The 17,937-nt window shown below is 38.2% G+C and overlaps 1 protein-coding gene across 6 annotated transcripts in view; it reads left to right on the forward strand.

Moving 5' to 3' along the window:
• RPAP2 (RNA polymerase II associated protein 2) overlaps window positions 1-17,937 on the forward strand; it is a 111,072-nt gene that overhangs the window by 16,944 nt on the left and 76,191 nt on the right. For 5 of the 6 annotated variants that reach the window (XR_008557067.1, XM_008154722.3, XM_054721362.1 and 2 more), the window contains 2 exons: window positions 11,828-11,863; window positions 13,967-14,903. Coding sequence is in view for 5 of the 6 variants with exons in the window: in XM_008154722.3 (XP_008152944.2) it covers window positions 11,828-11,863; window positions 13,967-14,903 (973 nt within the window). In the remaining variant the exon portion in view is untranslated. The remainder of the gene's footprint in view (window positions 1-11,827; window positions 11,864-13,966; window positions 14,904-17,937) is intronic. The other variant, XM_028129950.2, reaches the window with a different exon arrangement.

The raw sequence follows: 17,937 nt of genomic DNA on the forward strand, positions 1-17,937 counted from the left end.
AAGGCTTTGGAGTCATAAAGGGCCTTAGAGGTTTTCTAAGCCTTCGCCTTCATTTTTATTATTCGGGTATGAAAAAATATGTGGAGTATATTAATGTCATGGAGAACAGTAGTGCTTCTCACAAAATGTCTCCTGATGCCCCGTCAGAGACAAAAACGGTCCTGATGCAGTATGATGCTTCTCATGTTGTGAGTTAGAGACTTTTTACCCACTTGGTGGCCAGAAACAGACCACATACAGTTTTGTTGCTCTGAGACAGTGTATTCATTTAGGTAGTTGCATAGTTGCATTTATAAATTCTGTTTGGTTGACTGTAGGCTCTGACAAATTTTTGAAAGAGGGAACTTTCTTGAATTGTAACAGAAAAAAATCAGGAGTTAAAACTAAGAAGGACATATGTTCAGAATCAGATTGTGATTTACAAGATCAAATTGGCGTGAAAAGAATGGTTAATGCTGACAGAGCTAAAAGCGCCATCATGTGGCTCAGGTTAGGGGATTTTCACACATACTTCTTGGCAATAAACATAGTGTAATCTCAGATGTGCGGAAGCCAAAAACCTCTGCAGAACAACTTTTATAACCTCTTCCTGAACAGCCAACTCTGTTGCTTGATATACAGAATAAAAACTTTCTGAAACAAAGTTTAACATGTCTTAAATTATATTTGAAAAATTCCCACTACAAGGAGCAATTGTAGCCTATTGCTTCTGTTGGTTTATCTATAATAATAAAAGGCTAATATGCTAATTAGACTGAAAGTCCTTCTGGACATCATTACAGACGAAGCCACGGCCGGAGTGCGGGATCCAGGCGCTTACCGGTGGCTGGAGGGAAGCCGCCCAGGTCCTAGGTGCCTGCCGGTGGCTGGAACAAAGCCCGGGTCCCAGGTGCCAGGGGGAAGCCGGGGGAAGGAAGGCCCACTCTTGCACGAATTTTCGTGCATCAGGCCTCTAGTATACATATAGTATACATATTCTAAGTGATAAACAGATGTACATAAAAACATACATACAAAAGATTTTTTAGTATGTTATTTCTAGTTTTAGATTTACCTCACTAAAGTTACAGTTAATCATCTAATTTATACAATTAATCATCTAATTTATACTTTAGTAAAATAATATGAAAACATTTATGAAGAACAAGCTTGAAGCGTATTAAATAATACCCTTAACTAACATGATTACTTATTTTTGTTTTTTGAATTGAGCTTATCTCAGTTGAGAATAATCTCCAGGGCAACAAAAACTTTAAAGGGAATAGAAGATACTTAGAAAGAAGAGAAATGACACTTTTAACAAACAAAATACTTTTGAATTTCCTTTATTTTATAATCCTCACCTAAGGATACTTTTTCATTTATTTTTTAGAAAGAATGGAAGGGAGGGGGACAGAGAGAGAAACATCGATGTGAGGAAGACACATCAATTAGTTGCCTCCCTCACGCACCCCAACCAGGGCCAGGGATCGAGCCTGCAACCGAGGTACATGCCCTTGACCAAATCGAATCTGGCATCCTTCAGTCCTCGGGCCAGTGCTCTATCCACTGAGCCAAACTGGCTAGGGCAAGTGTGTCAAACTCAAAGGCTAACACAGGCCAAATAAACAAGGTTTAAGTTTATGTGGGCCGCAAAAAAACAAAAGCTTCGATTTTCATAAGAAATGTAGGTTTATTTCGATAGAGACATGCTGAATACAAAGGGCTGAAATAAATGAGTAATTGTTAACATAAAATAGAACATTTTAATAAAAATTAATATTTTTTCTTGAACATTAATTTACCAGACACTGAATAACTGCACAAATTAATAAGCGTAACTCAAACCTATTTTCTTGTTCTCCAAAAGCAAAATATTTCCTGTTGCGCACACCAAACAAGTCAGTACAAGATTAATGACGTGGCCATCAGCTACTAAAATATTTGCTGCTAGTATTAGTGGAGAGAAATGGTGGGCCTGTGCGTAAGGCAAGAAAGGGAAATGAGTGCAACACTATTACAGTAATCAGTCATTAGTGAGCGTTGTAGTTCGTTATTAATAATTATGTATAATAGGATATTGTAAAAATTAAGTTACAAAATTTTTATTAAAATGTTTCTTACATACCATTATATTGGCTGTGCTGCAAAAATATTAATTGTGTGGGCCACGTGTGGCCCACGAGTTTGACATGCTTGGACTAGGGCAAAACTTTTTTTTTTTTTTTTAAATATATTTTATTGATTTTTTACAGAGAGGAAGGGAGAGGGAGAGAGAGTTAGAAACACCGATCAGCTGCCTCCTGCACACCCCCCACCGGGGATGTGCCCGCAACCCAGGTACATGCCCTTGACCGGAATCGAACCCGGGACCCTTCAGTCCGCAGGCCGACGCTCTATCCACTGAGCCAAACCGGTTTCGGCAAGGGCAAAACTTTTAACGTTCATCTAAGAAAGGATAGAAAAGAAAGAGCAACTTAACTTGGTGCCTCCTTTTTAAAACAGCTCGTAGCAAAAACGAACTGAAGCTCTGTATTGAACTTATTGTCCAATAACTCATTAAATTTAAACTTATTTAATTTTTTTTGTTAGGTACTATTTCTGTTTTATAGATTGGGAATCAGGGAGAGTATTAACATCACTCAAAATATCTAGAAACAACATTTACTAGTTGTGTTGTTGTTTTTTTAACCAATAGACAGAAAAATGAAACAAAGGAAATTTGGAAAATAGTCACTTGTAAATTATATTGAGTTTTTACAACAGGAGTTAAGCAAAGATGGTATTCTCACAACTTTTGGGGTATTTTCTGACTTTGATTGGAGGCAGCATGTTGTAGAAAAAGCTTAGATTTTGAAAGACCTAAATTCAGATCCTAGATTTACTACTTGTTAGCTATAGTGACCTTAGGAAGTCAGCTAACCTCTGAAAGCTTCCATTTCCTCCTCTATAAAAAGTTATGTTATGAGAGGATTAAATGAAATGATATCTAAAACCACGTAGCAGAAAGTGTGGGAAGATGAAAAAGTTCTAGAGATGGATGGTGGTGATAGTTGCAGGGCAATATGATTGTACTTAATACCACTGAACTGTACACTTAAAAATGAAAACTGGTTAAAAGGGTAAATTTGTTATGTATTTTATCACAATTTTTAAAAATCTACCTACCATATAGCAGGCACTTACTATATTCTAATTTTCCCCTTGCCTTCTTTAGAGATTGAATTTTTTTTTTTAACTCAATGTTTTTCTCAAAGAATATCAAATTGTGTAGCTGGAGATTTCTCATAAAACTATCTTGAATTGTATGCATGATTTAGAACAAAGTTTACATTTTGATTTCCCCATGATTCAGCCATACTTGAACCTCATTTTTTGGAGCTATTTTGCCTCCAAGATCTTGAAATAAGAGTTTTCCGTCTCTGACCACAACCTCTATCTCATCTACAGCTATCACTCCTAAGTGTGCTTTGTGACCTCATTTTGACCTCCTGCCTCTACATTAGCTCTGTTCTTGTAGGTTGGCAGACCCTCGTTAAATTTGTTTTCTTGAGTTCTACAGTTATCAGTTACAGTATTGTCCTCTCAAGTAATCCCAGATTCTTTCTCCCTTAAACCTTCTACAGTGTCCACCTTCACATGTCATCCTTTTTTTTCCCCTGAGTTTAGGTTGCTGAACATTATTGGGTAAAATCCTCAAATAAGACCGTTAGCACTTTAGACAAGCTGTCTTATTTAATTAGGTTCTCACAACATCCCTGGGGAAATATTGCTACCCACCGTATTGATAGTGGAACTGAGGCTCAGAAAGGTTTACTGACTCACCCTGAAGGTTTAGTCACTCACACTTAGCTCATATATTGATTTCAGACTTAAACCTAGATTTGTCTGGCCCAGAGCCTATTCTCTTTCCATTCTTTGGCCCTGTTTCCAGTTCATTCTGTCTCCTCTCAACTGTGTGCTCATCTGTGGTTGTTTTTTCCCCTTTGTTTCTTCTCCCGACAACCCCATTTATCCCCTCTATGCCCGCTTCCACCTCCACCTCCCCCCCACCATCACCATGCTGTTGTCTATGTCCATGAGTTCGTTCTCTCTCTCTCTCTCTCTCTCTCTCTCTCTCTCTCTCTATATATATATATATATATATATATATATATATATATATATATATATATATATGTATATATATATATATATATACTAGAGGCCCGGTGCACGAAATTCGTGCACGGAGGGGGGTTCTCCCTCAGCCCAGCCTGTACCCTCTCCAATATGAGACCCACTGGGATCGGGCCTAAACGGGCAGTCGGACATCCCTCTCACAATCCAGGACTGCTGGCTCCCAAATGCTTGCCTGCCTGCCTTCCTGATTGGCCCTAACCGCTTCTGCCTGCCAGCCTGATCACCCCCTAACCACTCCGCTGCCAGCCTGATTGATGCCTAACAGCTCCCCTGCCAGCCTGTTTGCCCCCAACTTCCCTCCTCTGCCGGCCTGGTCACTCCTAACTGCCCTCTCCTGGAGGGTTGATCACCTCCAACTGCCCTTTCTTGCAGGCCTGGTCCCTCTCAACTGCCCTCCCTTGCAGGGCTGATCCCTCACAACTGCCCTCCCTTGCAGGCCGGGTGCCTCCCAACTGCCCTCTCCTGCTGGCCATCTTGTGGTGGCCATCTTGTGTCCACATGGGGGCAGGATCTTTGACCACATGGGGGCAGCTATATTGTGTGTTGCAGTGATGATCAATCTGCATATTATTCTTTTATTAGATAGGATAGAGGCCTGGTACAGGGGTGGGGGCCAGCTGGTTTGCCCTGAAGGGCGTCCCAGATCAGGTGGGGTTTCCCTTGGGGTATGGGGCGGCCTGAGCGAGGGGCCTGTGGTGGTTTGCAGGCCGGCCATGCCCCCTGGTAACCCAAGTGGAGGCCCTGGTATCTGGAATTTATTTTCCTTCTACAATTGAAACTTTGTAGCCTGGAGCAGAGCCAAGTCTGGGGCTCCCTCCGAGGCCGCAGCCATTGTGTTGGGGTTATAATTGAAACTTTGTTGCCTTAAGCAGGTGAGCCCGGCCAGGGTGTGTGGAAAGCTTTGCTTCCCCTGTTGCCGGCGGCAACCCTGGCCTGCTCTCTCAAGCTCCATTCTGCCGCCATTTGTTTGAATTTGTTTACCTTCTATAATTGAAACTTTGTAGCTTGAGTGGAGGCTTAGGCCTGGAAATGGCAGGCGGAAAGCTTGGCCTCCTCTGTTACCTAGGAAACCTTGCTCTCTGTGGCTGTAGCCATCTTGGTTTGGGTTAATTTGCATACTCGCTCTGATTGGATGGTGGGCGTGGCTGGTGGGCGTGGCTTGTGGGTGTGTCGGAGGTATGGTCAATTTGCATATTTGTCTATTATTAGATTAGATATAATTTTTGTTTTTTGCTCAATCCCTCTACCACAATCATCCCAACTTTGTTTCTTGCTAATAACTCTCATATATTCAAACCTTTTTTTCCTCTCCTTAAACTTTGAACCTAACCCCCAACTCATAGTGCATAATTTAACGTACTGCTTAACTGAAACAACTGAGAGCATCCAGCAGAATCTCCTTCAACATTATTTTCTTTGTATGCTCTCTCATTTCTCTGCCTCCTTATTGCTAATGTACTACCTCTAAGTTACTCACCAAGGCCTTGCTTTATGACTTATTCCTATTTTCTTCCTCTTTAATGCTGTTTTCATATTGATTCTTTTCCATCTATTTTAAAAAGGAAAAGAATCCTGAAAAATACCAATTAAATTTAGTAGTCCTATAGTAATTAGTTATATTATCGAGAGTTATTTCAGTAGAGTAAAGCCTACAAATTCCAGGATGCAGAGGGTTGATGATTGAATAGGAAATAGGGAATTGAAAATGATGAGTGCAGATTTCTTTAAAGAAGGCTTACATTGAAAGGAGGCAGGGCTGTATGATTGAAGAACAGGGTTTAAAAGATAGGATACATTTGCTAAAAGGAAAACATACAAAAGGAAAGAGGAAAAGGGAGAGGTCTGTGAAGTAAAACATCCAAGTAAAATCCATAGGATTAGCTTCAAATGCCTTACTGTACAAACTATATCTATCTTTATAGACCCAGCTGAATCTCTGAAGCTTTTCTTCATTAGCTCAGCATGAAGTGTTTAAAAATTCTCTGATTTCCTGTGGCAGCTCGTACATCTCTCCTGGTACTTATCAAGTACTCTCTTGAACTATGTGATGCAACAGTGTAGTTCTCATGAGCCGTGCTGTTGGGGTTTGATTCCTGGCTTTACCAATTATGAGCTGTGTGACTTTCAGCAAATGACTTTGGTACTCAGTCTTTGTATCTGTAATGGGATGATAGTAGCAAGTATATGATTCTTACGAGGATTAATATTTGTAAAGCTCTTAGAACATGTGTTTTCCTTCTACTAAATTGTAAGATCCTTAAGAATAGGAAACTATTCTTTGTATTACCATACCCCGCATAGTACATACATATAATAGTTCATAATTTTACATAATTAGGAATTTGTTGAATGATGGAATATACTCTGTATTTGCAGGTTAGCCATTTAGTGTAAGAATCCAATTGAGAATCACTGTATCTGCACATACTTTCTTCCTTACAGTGATACTCAGACCCCAGGATAGGACCAAATGCCAGACAGCTACATGGTACTGAACCTTCATAATTTTAGGCATGAAGACTTGGACCAGGAAATGTGATAAGAAGAGTGAGAGAACTACAAGTGGAAGTGGGAGAACGTAGTCAACCGGGAATAAAACACAATTATAAACGTTAGCATATTATTTAGGCCAAAAAAAAACCTCTACATGGGAGTTATAAATATCCCTGTAGCAGTCAAGGCCAATCACCATCCAAGCAGTGTCATTTGTTTTCTTTGAGAAACACCAAACCATGGTAGCTTCTATGATTACAGTTTTAGTGAGTGGGAAGAAGTAGGGTAAACAGAATAATTTGGATGATTGGGAAAGGATACTCCTCATTTGGCTGAGGGACTTTAAGGAAGGAGAAAAAAAATAGATTAAATTTTTACTCTCAGGCAACTCACTGCCATTGCCTTATTTTGCCTTTTCCTTTTAAATGTTTTTATTATCTTTCTTGGGGAATTCCTGAACTGCAGGGCAATCTCTAGAGCAGGGATGCCAAATACTGGTTTCATCTTGTATGCCTTCTGGTGTGTGGCACTGAAAAGGAGTATAGTCAAAAGAATGCCTTAGTCAGTTAGCAGTGCCTCCCATAACTAAGAAGAGAATTGCCAAGAGAGCCTGCAGTGCCTCCTATGCTTGAAACTGAACAAAAGATGAATGGGTTATCTAGGTAAGAGTTACATGGTTGATGCTGTGATGTTTTAATTATATAGAAAAACTAGAGGCCTGGTGCACGAATTCATGCATGGGTGGGGTCCCTTGGCCTAGCTGGCAATTGGGCCAATCAGGGCCGTCTCACCCAGTCCCCATTGGGGCGATCGGGGCTGGCCCTCCTAGGGGAGGGACCGCAGGAGTTGGCTGGAGGGAGGGACTGGGGAGGGACCGCGGGAGGTTGGCTGGCCGGGGGAGCTTGGCTGTGGGAGCACACTGACCACCAGGGGACAACTCCTGCATTGAGCGTCTGCCCTCTGGAGGTCAGTGCACGTCATAGTGACCGGTCGACCGGTCATTCAGTCATTCTGTCACTTAGGCTTTTATATATATAGATACTTGTAACTGACATTTTTCTCTGGTTGTCTTTAAATGTCATAACTCAAATGATTTCTGGTTCTATCTAGCCATTTAGCTTGATGTTTTTTAATTGAAGGTTTTTGTAATATGATCTTCATTGCAACCCTATTTTGCCCTTTAAATGGAATTTATGCTCAGTGTCTTAGGTTCTCTTTAATGCTTCCTTATATTTACCTTTTTTTCCTAACAATTAACTTTTTAGAGCAATTTTAGGTTTACAATAAAATAGAGAAGAAGGTACAGAGATCTCCCATATGCCTCTTGCCCCCATATAAATCATACCCTCCCCCATTAGCAACCTCCTCCTTCAAAATGGTACATTTTTTACATTTGATGAGCCTACATCAACATGTTCTTATCACCCAAAGTCCATGGTTTACATTAGGGTACACTCTTGGTATTGTACATTCTATGGGTTTGGACAAATGTATAATGGCTTCTATCCACCATTGATAATATCAGGCCCTAAAAATCCTCTGCACTCCACCTAGTCCTTTTCTCCCCTTCCTACCCCCACCCCCACAATTCCTGATCTTTTTACTGTCTTCATAGTTTAACCTTTTCCAGAATGTTATATGGTTGGAATTATTAACAGTGTATAGCCTTTCATACTAGCTTCTTTCACTTAGTGATATGCATTTAAGTTTCCTCCATGTCTTTTCATAGCCTGATGGTTCATTTCTTTTTAGTGCTGAATAATATTCCATTGTCTGGATGTAGCACAGTTTATTTATCCATTCATCTATTGAAGGACATTTTAGTTGCTTCCAAGTTTTGTCAGTTATGAGTAGAGCTATTATAAATACCCATGTGCAGGTTTTATATGGATGTAAGTTTTCAACTCCTTTGGATAAATGACAAGGCACATAATTTGTGGGTTGTATGGTAAGAGTATGGTCAGTATTGTAAGAAATCATTGAATTATCTTCCAAAGTACTCGACTATTTTGCATTCCATCAGCAATTCAGCATTTGATGTGTTCTGGATTTTGGCTATGCTAATAGGTGTGGAGTGTTATTTCATTTTTGTTTTAATTTGCATTTCTCTGATGGTATATGAGGTGGAGCATCTTTTCATATGCTTATTTAGCATATGTATATCTTCTTTGGTGAGGTCTCTGTTAAGGTCTTTGGTGCATGTCTTAGTTTCTTCAGGCTACTGTAACAAAATAGTGCAGACTGGGTGTCATATAAGCAACAGTAATTTTTTCTCATAGTTATAATACAGAGGCTTGAAGTCTGAGATCAGGATGTCAGGATGATTAGGTAAGGACCCTATTTTGGGGTTGCAGACTTCTAGTTATAACCTCACATGGTGGAATGGGAAGGGATCTTTCTGGTGTTGTTCATAATCCCATATACGATGGCTTTGCCAACATGATCTAATCACCTCCCAAAGTCCTCACTTCTTAATACCATCACACTGGGCATTAGGATGTATCTGGGGGGGGGAGGGGACACAAACATTTAGACCCTTTGATTTTGTCAGTGTTCTGAATGTGGGCTATTTTAATAGGTATATAGTGGTGCCTCATTTTAATTTTAATTTTTCTGATGATATGATGTAGAGCATCTTTGTATATGTTTATTTGCCATATGTATATATTTGTTTTACTTTTACTTTTTTTTGAGAGAGAGAGAGAAGAAGGGGGGCTGAGAGAGAGAGAGAAACATCAATTTGAGAAACATCCATCAGTTGCCTCCTGCACACCCCCTACTGGGGGTCAAATCAGCCATCTTTTGGTGTACAGATAACGCTCCAACCAACTGAGCCACACCAGCCAGGACTCCTTTTCTTTTTTTTTGTTCTGTTTTTAATATGTTTTTATTGATTTCAGAGAGGAAGAAAGAAGGAGAGAGTGATAGAAACATCAACGATGAATCATTGATCAGCTGCCTCCTGTATGCCCCACACTGGGGATCCAGCCCACAACTTAGGCATGTGCCCTGACCGGGAATTGAACCATGACCTCCTGGTTCATAGATTGATGCTCAACCACTGAGCCATGATGGCTGGGCTCTTTTTCTTTTTTTTTAATGTATCTTCTTTGGTGAGGTATCTGTGAAGTTCTTTGGTCCATTTTTTGATTGCATTGTTTGTTTTCTTATTGTTATATTTTGAGAGTTCTTTCATATTTTGGATAACAGTTTTTTATCAGATATGTCTTTTGTAATTATTTTCTCCTACTCTGTTGCTTGTCCTTTTATTATCTTGACAGTATCTTTTGTAGAGCAGAAATTTTTAATTTTAATCAAGTCCAGTTTTTCAATTCTTTTTTTTTTTCATGGATCATGTCTTTGGTGTCAGATCGAAGAAGTCATCTAGGGTTTCTGCTTTGTTTTCTTCTAGTAGTTTTACACATTCGCATTTTACATTTAAGTCAGTGATTCATTTTGGGTTATTTTTGTAAGGGTGTCAGATTTTTTTTTTTTACATATAGATGTCCAGTTGTTTCAGTGCCATTTGTTGAAAAGACTTTCTTTTCTCCATTGTATTTGTTGCTTTTGCTCCTTTGTTAGAGATCAATTGATTATATTCACACTAGAGTCCTGGTGCATGAATTCGTGCACCAGTGGTGTCCCTTGGCCTGGCCTGTGGGATCAGGCCGAAACCGGCTCTCTGACATCCCTCGAGGGGTCCCGGATTGCAAGAGGGTCCAGGCTGAGAGACCCCACCAGTGCATGATTGGGGGCGGGGAGGGACATGGGAGGTTGGCAAGCTGGGGAGGGACTGTGGGAGAGCTTCAGGGCGTGTCTGGCCCGTCTTGCTCAGTCCTGATCAGCCAGACCTCAGCAGCAAGCTAACCTACCGGTTGGATCATCTGCCCCCTGGTGATCAGTGCACGTCATAGTGACTGGTCAACTGGTCGACTGTCTGCTCCCTGGTGGTCAGTGCACATCATAGCAAGTGGTTGAGCAGCCTTAACATACCATTAGCATATTACGCTCTGATTGGTTAAATGGACAACCGGACAACTGGACACGTAGCATATTAGGCTTTTATTATATGGGATGGGCCTATTTCTGTAACTTTCTATTCTATTCTACTTACCTATTTGTCTGTTCTTTCTCCAATAACCACACTATCTTGAGTATCATAGCTTTATAGTAAGACTTGAAGTCAGATAATGTTAGTTCTCCAACTTTGTTCTTCTCCTTCAATATTGTGTTAACTAATCTGGGTATTTGCCTCTACATAAAAACATTAGAATAAATTTGTTGACATTAACAAAATAATTTGCTGGGATTATGGTTGGATTGCATTGAATCTATAGATCAAGTTGAGATGAACTGATATCTTGACAATATTGAGTCTTCCTGTTGATGAACATGGAATATCATTTCATTTATTTAGTTCTTTGTAAACTTACTTTCGTTTAATCCATTTTGTAGTCTTCAGAAGGCACTTTTTTTGAGTCATTTTAGAAGTATGTTACAGGTTTCTTGTTCTCTTGGATTTATTTGCTTTTATATTTGTTCCTTTTTACTAGTATATCTGGCTAAGAGCTTTTTCCTCCCCATTTTTAATATCATGATGCTCAGCCAAATGTGATTGCTGGTATTGCATAGCAAAATTTTTCATCGAGTTAAATTAAATCATCTGTATACATAGTTTACATTTATACTATAATATAACTGCTTTCTCAGAAATTAGGGCAAAAAATTTTACTAACCATATAAAGGAAATACAAGAGCTTCTGTAATACCTGCCCTCAAAGAGCTTGTGGTTTATTTAAGAAATCAGAATTAAACATGAAAAGTAAGACATTTAGATAATATTCTAGTATTAAATCATAGAAGAGGACATGATTAATATATATTAATTGTACATACTTTGCAATTTAGAGGAGAGAGTGATTTACATTAGCAGGTTAGACAGGGAAACCTTTATTGGGCTCATTGAATTTGAACTTAGTCCTAAAATATTAGTAAATTTTGGGTAGAGATATTAATCCAGATTTCTTGTGGATGAGTTTCATAGTACTGTATCCCTTAATTTTTTCTTCAAAAAAATCTTTATATTTTCTATCCAATGTAATTATAGTAAACACTTGAATGTGTTTGACATATCAGTTACCTTCAATTTTCTGTTTCTGTGTGTTTGTCACAGGCCCCCTGATTTTCAGCTGCTACAGGAGGGACAAAGGTATGGTTGAATCAGTATCACTTACCTTCTATATATTCATGTTAATAAAAACATTAAGAGTAAACCAGGTGATATGGACTCTTGGACTTCCTGTACTGATGCATTATGTAAGTGCCCATTCTAGCCCACACAAAGAAATATTTGCCTTGTACAGCTTTTTCTTTTCTGATGGTAAGATGATGTGTTTGCTATGTATGATTTATTGTACAGCTCTTTCTACCAAGAAAGTCTAATTGAACCTGTTGAAATATGACTCAAACACAGCTTCCATCTGAGATAATATGCTGCTTTGTCAACCAGATTGTGCCAATTAACATTTGTTGAAAGGTTTTTATGGTCTTATTTTATAGAATTTCAAAACATTAATGTATCTGTTATTTAATTATTTGAAAGAGTGTCTAAAGCATTAATAGAGGTTCCAAGTTGTGATTTTTTCCCCCTAAAATCCCCTCATGATGTTGCTTTCCCAACCTTAATCATCTCTCAAAACACATCCTTTTATCTCCGAGAATAAATTTTCCTGGTTATTAGTCACTACCTTAGTTACATGGGCTTGAGCCATAAGTGAGAGATACTGACTTATTAATGTATTTCTTTAATTTATAGCTCAAAGTAGTACAGAAAAACATAATAACTTCAAATCCAGGGGAGAGTCTGAAATATATGAAAATTTAATTGTTCTATTTTTTTTTTAAATTATACTTACAAGAGACAAGTCCCTGATGATATAGGCTAGATTCTAATTAAAAAATTATATCTACTACTGAATAAACTTGCCATCTTTTCTCCATTTCCATTCACAACCTTAACTTTCAACTCTATTTTTCTTCTTTTACTCCCCAATCCCACATGCTTTTATTAAACTGCTGCATTTTTTTTACTTCATTTTTTAAAAATCATTTCTAAAAATGTAATAGCCTTTTGGAGGAGTAGTTTTAGGTTTAAAGAAAAATTGCACAGAAAGTAGAGTTTCCATATACTCACTACCCTGTACATGTTTCTTGATCCAGAATCCTCCTCATTTGGATCTTTAAAGTTCTTATAGTTGCATTTGCATAAGAGTAACTGCTCACCTATCCTTCTTTACCTCAAGGTTGTATAGACAAAGCTACTCTTTGCCTTTACTCTTTCATAATTCTTAATCTTTTTTAAACCTGAAAATTGAAGAAATATAGTCAAAGGGAAAACTTGTTTTTTATTGTTAGCGTTATGTTGTAATTCTAGAGTTTAAAATATAAATATCTTTCATTGATAAATGTTGATTTTCCAACTTTATTTTTTATTGTGACTGACTTACTTGTGTTTTTCATTCTTTGGAACTTTCTGTATTACTATCAACTAGAGTTGGAAAATGTTTAAATATCTCTTTTTATATTTATATCTTTCAAAGTCTAAACAAAGTTCCCTGTAATATGTAAGTGTGTGTGTGTGTACATATATAAAAATATATGCTTTTTTGCTTGTTTGAGAAACCAGTAATGAAGTTTTCAAAAGAAACCCTCTTTTAAAAAAAGGATATATGAAACAGAAATGGAGCAGGCTAAAATAATAATTCAGTAGGTTGTTTTTGTTGTTGTTATTGCTGTTATTCTTATTTATTTATTTATTTATTTATTTTTTTGAGAGAGTGGAAGAAAGGGAGGGAGGGGTTGGAGAGAGAGTGAGAGAAAGAAACATTGATGTGAAAGAGAGACTTCGATTGGTTGCCTTTCGCACTCGCCCCAACCAGGCAAGGTTGAACCTGCAACCCAGGTACCTGCCCTTGATCAGGAATTGAACCCATGACCCTTAGGTGCTCAGGCCAATGTGTTAATCACTGAGCAACACTGGTCAGGGCTCTTTTAACATTTTTAAAATAATTAGGGGGAAAGGACAAGGAAAGAAGATAATTATATCGAATAAATAAGAACTGAAGAAATTATGTAATTATTGCTTTCTTCTGAAGTGTATGTGTAATGGTATGTGTACAGGCTTATGTTTATATAAGCCTATAAATAAGGCTTTGCATAGGGAATAAAAATATCTACCTTGAAAGGTACAAAGTGTAAATACATGGGACATTCTGCTTTTCTGTTACAGTTAGTTTGTTTCTTTCTTCTACAGTGGCCATTCTGGAGAAGAAGTACAGTTATGCACTAAGGCCATTAAAACATCAGATGTTGACAATCCTGGCCATATTGAGAAGCAGTATGAATCTAATTTTTCTAGCACTCATAGTGATAGTAGCAGTGATAATGAGCAAGACTTTGTTTCCTCCATTCTACCAAGAAACAAACCAAATGCAACAGGTATAAGGCAACAGCTGCACAAAAAAAGCATCATGAAAAGGAAAGCTTGTCAAAAATCTAACTTCAAGCAAGAAGACAAAGAACAGGCAGTAATAAATGTTACTGAGCAGTTAGGCAATTGCAGATTAGATAGTCAGGAGAAAGCTGCTACTTGTGAACTTCCTTTACAGAAGGTAAATACTCAGGTTTCTTTAAATAGTCATTCGAGAGAAAAATTAGATGCTTCAGAAATTCCTGAAAAGAAATACAATAGTTCAGAAATAACTTTAGTAGGCATAAGTAAGAAAAGTGCTGAGCATTTTAAGAGGAAATTTGTCAAATCAAACCAAGTTTCTAGGTCAGCTTCTAGTTCAGTGCAGGTGTGTCCTGAAGTTGCAAAGGCAAACTTACTTAAAGTTCTGAAGGAGACTTTGATTGAGTGGAAGACAGAAGAAACTTTGAGGTTTTTGTATGGCCAGGATTATGCTTCTGTGTGTCTAAAACCCTCATCAGTCCCTCTGGTTAAAGAAGAAGAGCTTGATGAAGATGACATAAATTCTGACCCAGTCAGTCATTCCCTCACCTTGCGGGAATCTCAGGACAGCTTGGATGAGTCTTTGCCTTTCAGGGCCTCAGATACAGCCATTAAACCACTGCCAAGTTATGAGAGCTTGAAAAAGGAAACTGAAACATTAAACCTAAGGATCAGAGAGTTTTATAGAGGACAATATGTCTTAAATGAAGAAACCACCAAATCACAAGACACAGAAGAGGTACGTCTTAATGGTGATGAGTTTTCTATATTGCTAGCATATGGAACACTCATCATAGCAAACCTTAGACCAGGAAGAAAAATACTGAAGAGATAATTGTTAAATTTTCAGAAGGCTTTTTTAGTTGGTCAGTCTTCTCGTTTAAAATGCCATTTCTGGTAATGTCATTACTATTTTCCAAATAAGTTGAAGTTTGCCCCTGAAAATTTTCATAAATGTGGAACATTTTTCTGTAATGTAGAAATAGACTCAAATTGTGGGACAGAACTTTCTTTAAACATAGTTCTTCATATACGTAGAACCTTTGAAGAGGCTTGTTTTTTCTTTATATGTATTCTTTCCGATTTCTACATGAAGGACGTATCTTTGTGTTATTTTCAGTGGGACTGTATGCAGTGGAGTTGAGTGGTAAAATATGTGTTTGTATAATATTTGGCAAACATGCCCAATTTAAAATATTATAAATGAAAATAATATATTAAAGGAGAGTTATTGAGAAATAATAGAGAAAATGGAAATAGCACATTCAGGCAAGACCTAGATTTGAATATCTGCTCTGTCCTTTACTAGCTGTATGAAAAGTTAGTTCTTGAGTTTGATTGCTTATTTGTAAATGTGATTGTAAGTAGCTTCTCTTGCTCAATTGTTATGTGTTTTAAAGATAACAAATATAAAGCATTTATCACAGTGCCTGTCATATAATTGGTACTCAGTAAATAGTAATTATATATGGAGACTGAATGTATGCCACTGAGGTTTAGGGAGATTTTTTCAGTATTTCTGATACCCCATTTTGGTTGATGTGTAGTTTGGGAAATGAAGTCATTTGATATGAAGAGGAGTAGGCAATAATCTGGTTTTAACCACAAGACTTTGTTACTAAAGACTTCTGAGTAAATGTGGCTGTAAAAACATTTGGAGATTTAGAAAGAAGGTGAAAGTGAAAATGTAACAATTTAGAAATTTTTTATATTTCTAGAGAATATTACCCAACTCAGTACTATATTTGGAATCACTTCAACTGTATTATTACACAGTATCTATAACTTTTATTTTAAGTTTGGAAAAACATTGATTTCTGTCAGCTGCATAAACCTATCTTAGTACATAACTTGTTTTATCATTTTTGTGCTTATCAGCCTTAAGAAGGAAAAATGAATCCCTGAACTTTGACTGCTCCTCTGTTGCATAACGTTTTAGAACTTTTCCATTGAAGTGTAACTCAATACTGTAGCTCATTGAATTATCACAAATGAGCACTACTCAGACAAAAATTTGAGTAAACCAGAGCCACACCATACCTTCTCCTAGTCATTACCTCTTCCAAAACGAACGACTATTATAATAGCACAGATAAGTTTTGCCAATTTTGAACTGTATATAAATGGATTCACACACTATATGTTCATTGGTGTCTAATTTAGTTCTTGCAACATTATGTTTGTGAATCACTTGTTTTGTTAACTCTAGTTCTATTCTTTTATTGCTACACTAGAGGCATGGTGTATGAAATTCGTGCATGAGGAGGAAGGTCCCCTCAGCCCAGCCTGCACCCTCTCCAATTCGAGACCTCTTGGAGGATGTCCGACTGCCGGTTTAGGTCTGATCTCAGGGATCGGGCCTAAACCGGGAGTCAGACATCCCTCTCACAATCCGGGACTGCTGGCTCCTAATTGCTCACCTGCCTGCCTGCCTGATTGCCCTAACTGCCTCTGCCTACTGGCCTGATCACCCCTAACTGCCCCCCGCCGCCGGCCTGGTCAACCCTAAGTGCCCCAGCTCCGCTAACCTGGTCACCCCTAACTTCCCCCCCTGCCAACCTGGTCGCCCCTAACTGCCCCCCCCCCTGCTAGCCTGGTCACCCCTAACTGTCCCCCCTGCCAGCCTGGTTGCCCCATGCAGCCTGCTGTTTGGTTGTTTGGTTGCCCCTCACTGCCCCCCTGCCGGCCTGGTCGCCTCATGCAGCCTGCTGTTCAGTCATTTGGTCATCCCTCACTAACCTCCCTGCCGGCCTGGTCGCCTCATCCAGCCTGCTGTTCAGTCATTTGGTCATCCCTCACTAACCCCCCTGCCGGCCTGGTCGCCCCATGCAGCCTGCTGTTCAGTCATTTGGTCGTCCCTCACTAACGAAATGACCCTTCGGTCCATGGGCCAACACTCTAACCACTTAGCCAAGCTGGCTAGGGCTAATTATGGATTTATTATTTCTCCTTTTAGTATTATGAATTTTACTTTTAATATTTTGAGACCACATTATTGGATGCAAATGTAAGATTGTATGTCTTCCTGGAAAACTAAACTTTTAGCATTATGGAGTAACCTTTCTCTACATTGACTCCCCCCCCCCCCCCCCCTTAAAGTCTACTTTGCTGACACTAGCATTCTTTTATTAGTAGTATTTTCAAGGATTATCTTATTTTAAATATAGGCTGATCATCTTTATCCTTTATGGGGAGGATTTAGTCCATTTACATTCAATATCATAATTGATATGTTTGGGTTTAAACCTACCATCTTACTTGTTGTTCATTGCTTTCTGCATTCCACCTATTCTGTGTTCCTCTTTCTTTCCTTTTTTGCTTTCTTTGTGTTAAATATCATTAATCCATTTTTTACCCTCCATTAGCTTCTTATCATTCTTTTGCTAATTGATAAGTGGTTACTCTAAAAATTAAAATCTGAGTCTTTGTCTTATTAAAGTCTAATGTAACGTAATACTTTTATTCCTTCCTGAACAATTAGAACTTTAGAACTGTAACTCAATTTACCTGCTCTTTACTTATGTGCTCTTGTGTATTTTTGTCCTCTTTACATTTTCAATTCTACAAAATTATTTATAGTCAATATTCAGTTGGTTTTGTCCAATTAATTACTCTTTCATTGTTTTTACCTTCTTACTGAATTTCTGTTCTTTCATCTGGAATCATTTGTCTTGGGCCTAAAGAATATCTTTTGTTTCTGTTAGTGCCATTTTGCTAGTGATTAATTTTATGTTTTTGTTTGTAACAAAATTTTTTATTTCACTTTTACTTTT

Source organism: Eptesicus fuscus, chromosome 9 (genome assembly GCF_027574615.1).
Source record: "Eptesicus fuscus isolate TK198812 chromosome 9, DD_ASM_mEF_20220401, whole genome shotgun sequence".
Classification (NCBI taxonomy): Eukaryota; Metazoa; Chordata; class Mammalia; order Chiroptera; family Vespertilionidae; genus Eptesicus; species Eptesicus fuscus.